The sequence below is a fragment of the Cryptomeria japonica genome, chromosome 10 (assembly GCF_030272615.1).
Source record: "Cryptomeria japonica chromosome 10, Sugi_1.0, whole genome shotgun sequence".
NCBI lineage: Eukaryota > Viridiplantae > Streptophyta > Pinopsida > Cupressales > Cupressaceae > Cryptomeria > Cryptomeria japonica.
In genome coordinates, this window is record NC_081414.1 from 624,170,669 (window position 1) to 624,177,080 (window position 6,412).

At 41.0% G+C, this 6,412-nt stretch overlaps 1 protein-coding gene across 1 annotated transcript; it reads left to right on the forward strand.

Moving 5' to 3' along the window:
- Positions 1 to 5,048: 5,048 nt before the first annotated feature.
- On the forward strand, positions 5,049 to 6,044 carry LOC131029953 (uncharacterized). The gene is made up of 3 exons (XM_057960638.2): positions 5,049 to 5,447; positions 5,604 to 5,702; positions 5,784 to 6,044. Exons 1-3 carry the CDS (start codon positions 5,049 to 5,051, stop codon positions 6,042 to 6,044), a joined length of 759 nt encoding a protein of 252 aa, XP_057816621.1.
- Positions 6,045 to 6,412: the final 368 nt, after the last annotated feature.

Sequence of the window (6,412 nt, forward strand, 5' to 3'; positions counted from 1 at the left end):
GGTGGATAGGTCATTTGGGTGGTATTCACTATTGATGCACCTCTTCCTCTTCAAAGGTGGAGATTATTTTGCCAGTGGAATGGACCTGGTAAAGGAAAAGGAGGGAGAAAAGATGCCGGTACAATTATGGAGTACCGTATTGTCATGGGATAGAGAGGATGCAAGTTTTCTAAAGTTTGATAAATACTTTGCATCCAAGATAAGGACTCTTCTTTGCTCTGACAATCCACGAGTCCCCAAGATTCTTCTGGAATTCTTAAGACCAAAAGAATTCGCAGAGAATGTCAAGATTGTTCATAACTGGGGTGATATGTATTTGTATCCAGTGTCCACAGTGTTTAGGGTTTTTGGTTTCAGAGGCACCCCATTTTTGTTACCATACCAGGTCCCCCTCAAAGTGGGAATAGCTGAGATTCTCAGACAAATTGGTGACTTGCAAGAGGCAGAGTTAACAGGCCGAGGTAAAGGGACTATTTTCCCTACAGCTACAGTAGCCCACCAATTTGTAATCACCAAGGGCGGCTGGAAATGTTTTGAGGATTTCCTCAAACCCTACCATTTGTCCACTGCAGTGTCAAGATGTGCTGATCCGGAGGACTTCTACAATGGTGTATTCCGGAAGAAAGTAGCATGCAGAGGTAGGCCCCATCAATTCCACTTTCCTGAAGACCTCATCAGGAATGAATTTGATTTGGATGAACAGGAGTTGAGGAAGGAAAAATGGGTAGCTTACAGGAAGGCCCTGGATTTTGTGCATCAATTTGATGCTAGCTATGACCCATTGTCTAGCTTCTTCCCATTGGAAGAAAAGATAAAATTTTTGATTATTTGTTTTGAGGATGTGATGCAGACAATAAAGGAGAAAAGGGAAGTTGTAATTAAAAACAACCCTGAGAAAGCAAGAATGATTTTGGGGAAATCAGCTCCTATTAAAGCCATCCCTCCTGGTGATTACACCCTGCATAAGAAAGCAGGTTACAGTGTGTTGGTGTCTGCAAGAGGGGAACCCTCTTCATCCAAAGGGAAGAGGAAAGCACATGAAGTCATTCACATACAAGATAGCCCAAAGAAGCAGAGGGTGGGGAAGGAGGTGCAATCAGATACACCCTTATATTCCCCATCCCAATCCCCTCTCCACATTGGAGATGAACAAGCAGCAACTGAATACCTCTCTCAGTTGGGCAGTTTGGGGGAGATTGCGTATACATATGATGAAGTGGAAGAGGGGATGCCAGAAGAACCCACTGAAGCACAAATGGACATCACCTCGATTGAACTCAAAGGCCAGGAGTGGGATCCTGAGATAAAGAAGGCCACTAGTGCTTTTCTAGCAGATGATAGTTTTGTAACATCTGAAGCATTCATGCAGTTTATATGGAAACAACATATAGATAAATATAATGCTAGATGTGAAACAAGAAAGGCAGAACAACTAAATAAAGATCCAGCCTCGGTGGAGGAAGAAATAAAACAGGAGATGATGGAAGAATTCAAAACCATCACTCCTGAACAAGGGAGAGATTTAGTAGCACAAGCTGGAGTGCTCATTTTGCCAGAATGGAATATTGCTGATGCTCTGGTGCTGGATGCAGTGAGGAAAGAAACCAAACCCATGGAAGGGGTTACATTCAGTAAAGACAATGCTGCTCTAGTCATGTGGTCCCTTAACAGAAATGAGGACAAGAAGGGTAAAGACACCACAGGGACAAGTCACATTGGCGGATTGATGGTCAGGAGAGTAGAAAGTACAGGGGTAGTAGAGGCTGCTAGCACGGTGTTGGAGACTGCCAAATTTAGTGTTGCAGTAGCTGAGAAGGATGCTAAAGAAAAAGAGGCTCTCCAGCTCAAATTGGAAACAGTCTTGAAGGCTTATGACAGTGCCAAGGAGGAAATAAGAGGCAAGGAGAGTATTATTGCCAGATTGCAGAGCCAATTAGCAGGACAACGTCAACAAGGTGAGTCTTCAACATTAATGATCACCTCTTCTCCTGCAATACCTCCACCTACTAGCCCCATTATTGAGCTCCCACCATCTCCTGCACCTTCCAGCTCTTAGATGATAGAGATAACTCCCCAAGAATTGGAGAGTCTTAAGCAAACTCAGGCCTATTATGCAAGGAAGTATGAAGAAAAGATCAAGGCCACAGTCTCCAGTTTTGCAGACACTATAAATGCTTCACTCCTTCACAATAGTGTAGGAAAAGTCATGGAGATATGGACTGAGTTGATAAGAGATAAAGTCATATTGACACCCATTTTTGACAGATGGAGGCCTAGGGAGCAGGATTTGGAGTTCATGTGTGTTTCCTGTGATGAAGCAAGAGCTAACCCTATTATCAAATCCACTTCTGATATCACTAAGAGTTTATTGCAATTGGCGACAGAGGTGGATAATGTGGAAAGAAGGGTTAAATTGCTTAAAAAGGAATACACTGATCAGGTTTGTGAGTTACTCCCTGGAATTTTTGCCAATCCAGATCAGCTGAAAGATAAGCAGATATGGCTCAATGAGATAAATGCTAAATTGTCAGCAAGGGTCAAGGGAATTATTGATCTGGATGATACCTCATTTTTTGTTATAACCATACAGGAAATAGAGAGAATTAAATCACACTACAGTTTTCTTAACTCAGAAGTCAACAAACTGAGGAATTCTTGGAAAGGGTTGACTAAGGTTAAAAGTGATGTGATTAATTTTGTATGGCCGACCGAGGAGACGTATGGTGAGTGGGGAATTAAATATTCCACTCGAGATCCGGAGCAGTTAGAGAACGTCCCTGAAGAGCCAGAGGAGGTTGCAACTGAACAACCCGTCCAACAGACTGCTGAAGAAGCTGAAAAGAGCGCATAACTGAAATTGTAACTTCTTCAATTTTTTGAAGTAATTGTAACAAACTTTCCTCAAGAAGTCCGAAGCTTTGTGAATCCATATTGTTATAAATGGATACCAGGACTAGAGAGAAAGGGATCACACAATTTTTGTAAGAAAACGCTGCAGAAATGTTATCTGAGCTTTTCCAAAGTTTAATGGAGAATCAGACTTTTGTAAAATCTTTTTTTCAAATGAATATCAATATACAGACCGTCAGTTTTGAGTAAAGCTCTGTGTCGTCTTCAAATTTGTCCTTAATTGTATTTATTCTTTCATTCAGAATAATCTAGGATTTTTCTGTTTGAATGGAATTGTAAGGCAATCTCAGTATGGGTGTTTCTAGCTTTTCTCTTTAGGAGGGAAATTAAACAGGCATGACCACTCTACCAGTAAATACTTCAGGATGAACTTTGAATTTTGAGGACCTTAGCTTATTTTGAAGTGATTAAATTCTTGTTGATGCTAGGCATTTACAGGGATAAATGGAGACCAAGTTGATGGGAAGTATAGAGATGTTTTATTTCAGGAGTTTTATTTGAGTTTGAGTGACTCTGTAGCCTTGGATAAAGCACTGGTACTAATCGAAGCTGTTTATTGCATGCTTTGTTGATCAAATATACTGAAGTTGAGTATTGTTTCATTCTTTGTTTTCAGTTGTTTTTCAAGGTGAATAAACTCACTGGTTTTCTGGACTGGTTTGTTGTGGGTTTGTTGCTTAAGAATGTGAAGTTAATTCACAAAGGGTATACCCGCCTGGGCTTAAGGAAGAGCCCGAAGTGTAGAAGGTCTAACCAAACCTTGTCATATGTTGTCTCTGAAATCCTTTTATCCTTGATGTCTTCTCGGCACCCATTTTAGATTATATTATTAAAGGCATTGAAGGGTAATCAGATTTTGAGACCAACAGATTCAACTCATTAAATCGAGAGAGTAGTTATCCCAATTATCAAATCATGTGTGTGTGTATGTATTACTTTGAACATCAAATACATAATTTCATTAGCTCACAATATATCTACATTATCTAAATTCTAAATTAACATATTCTTATTGATCATAAATCATGTTTTCAAGTTCAAAAATAAAATGCAAATCAATATAACATAGTTTAGAGGGATACAAAAAATGGGATGTACACCAATGTGGTGAAGTGTGAGTTCTTCTAGTCTGAGGTGAAATACCTTGGCCATGTTATTTCAGGAGAGGGTATCATAGTTGATCCCTCTAAGATTCAGGCGATTATGGATTGGTCGACGCCCACCAATATGGGTGAGGTTCGTAGCTTCATGGGCCTTACAGGTTATTATCGGTGGTTTGTTCAGGATTTCTCCAGGATTGCTCATCCTATTACTTCTCTTCAGAAGAAAGGGAAGAAGTTCATTTGGTCAAAGTGGTGTGAGACATCATTTCAGTTCCTTAAGGAGCGGTTGACCAGTGCACCTATCTTAGCAGTGCCAGATCCCTTGGGTGATTTTGTGGTATGTATAGATGCTTCTTTGGAGGGTCCTGGAGTAGTTCTCATGTAGGATGGACATGTGATTGCTTATGAGTCATGTAAGCTCAAAGATCGTGAGTTGAATTATCCCACTCACGATTTAGAGTTAGCAGAAGTGGCTCCTGCATTGGTTATATGGAGGTATTTTCCTCTTGGGAATCGATTTGAATTGCATAGAAATAATCACAGTTTGCAGTATATCTTCAAGTCGTTGAAGTTGAATGCTAGGCAGCGGTGTTGGATGGAGTTTTTGTGCGAGTATGACTTTGAGGTGAAGTACATAGAGGGTAAGGAGAATGTGGTGGCAGATGCATTGAGCCACAAGAGGCATGAAATGTTAGAATTATCTCTCGGTATCGATTTGAGGAGTCGTATTCTCAATGCACTTCCATAAGATGCTTGGTATCAAGAGGTTAGTGCAAAGATTTCTTCAGGGAGGCCTTTGGATGGCAGATATGCAGGTTATTCATTAGAGTCTGATGGTCTTCTTCGACATCTAGGACGCATCTACATCCCACCTTTAGATGGTCTTCAAGCATTGATTCTATTAGAGGCTCATCGTGCACCTTACCCAACACATCCTAGTGTGAAAAAGATGCACGTGGATTTGCGATAGTTGTATCATTGGGAAGGCATGAGGAGAGACATGGTAGACTATGTGTCATGTTGCTTAGAGTGTCAATGGGTGAAGGTAGAGCACTGACATCTAGCAGGTTTGTTGTAGTCAAACCCGATTCCAGAGTGGAAATGGAACATCATATCTATAGATTCATTGTCAATTTGCCTATGTCTTCATGTCGTTGTGATGCTATTATGGTCACCATTGATAGGTTGACCAAGGTGGATCGTTTCTTTCTAGTTAGATCATGCTACAAAACAGAGTCAGTGGCTTGTAATTTCATGGAGCAGATAGTGAGGTTGCATGGTATTCCTCGATGGATCATATCAGATCGTGATACAGTGTTCACTTCAGGATTTTGGACAGCCCTTCAACATTATTTAGGAGCGCCACTGAACTTTAATTCAACATATCACCCAGAGATAGATTGCCAAACAAAGAGAGTTAACCAGGTGTTGGAGGTAGATTGCCAAACAAAGAGAGTTAACCAGGTGTTGGAGGACATGTTGAGGATATATGTCATGGATCAATAGTCTATTTGGGAGGAGTACATTCATTTGGTTGAGTTTGCATACAATAATGGCTATCATAGTTTGATTGGTATGTCTCCTTTCCAGGCATTATATGGTCACTCGTGTCATACATCCTTGAGTTGGGACAAATTGGAGGATAGAGTGCTTCTTGGTTCAGAGATGTTGCAGGATATGGAGCATCAGGTGAGGCATATTAGAGAGCATTTAGCAGCAACGTAAGATAGATAGAAGAAATATGCAAATGCTCATTGGGTTCATTGTCAGTTTTCAATGAGTGATAAAGTGTTTTTGAGAGTGCGTCCACGAAAGAGTCCTATCCGATATGGAAAAGGCTCTAAGTTGGCACCTCACTTTGTCGGACCATTCAAGATTTTGGAGAGAATTGGTCCTATAGCTTATCGTCTAGCCTTGCCACCCAGCTTGTCTCGCATCCATGATGTGTTTCATGTATCAGTTTTGAGCCCATATTTCCCTAATGTGACACATGTTTTGGATTGGAATTCATTGTACGTAGAGCATGGGTAGCTTTCTCTAGAGCTCGTTTCCATTCTTTAGCGTCAAGGGCTAACCCTCAGGGGTCAGGACATAGAGCAGGTATGGGTCTAGTGGGATTCGAACGATGATTCTTCAGCGACTTGGGAGGATGTGTTGTCACAAAAAATTTCACCCTTGGTGATTAGGCTTGATCACCAACCTTGTGAAACATGGAAACAACCTCTCAAGTGTGGGACTTGCAGAAGTAAGGTTGAGTCTCCAGAGAAGTCTAACTTCCTTTCCAATCTGATGCAGGTGTTGGATCGACCCAACACAAATAATCTAACACGACTGATTTCAGAGAGAGAGAGAGAGAGAGAGAAGGGAAATCAAGCTTGCACCTAGACTAAAAGTTGATC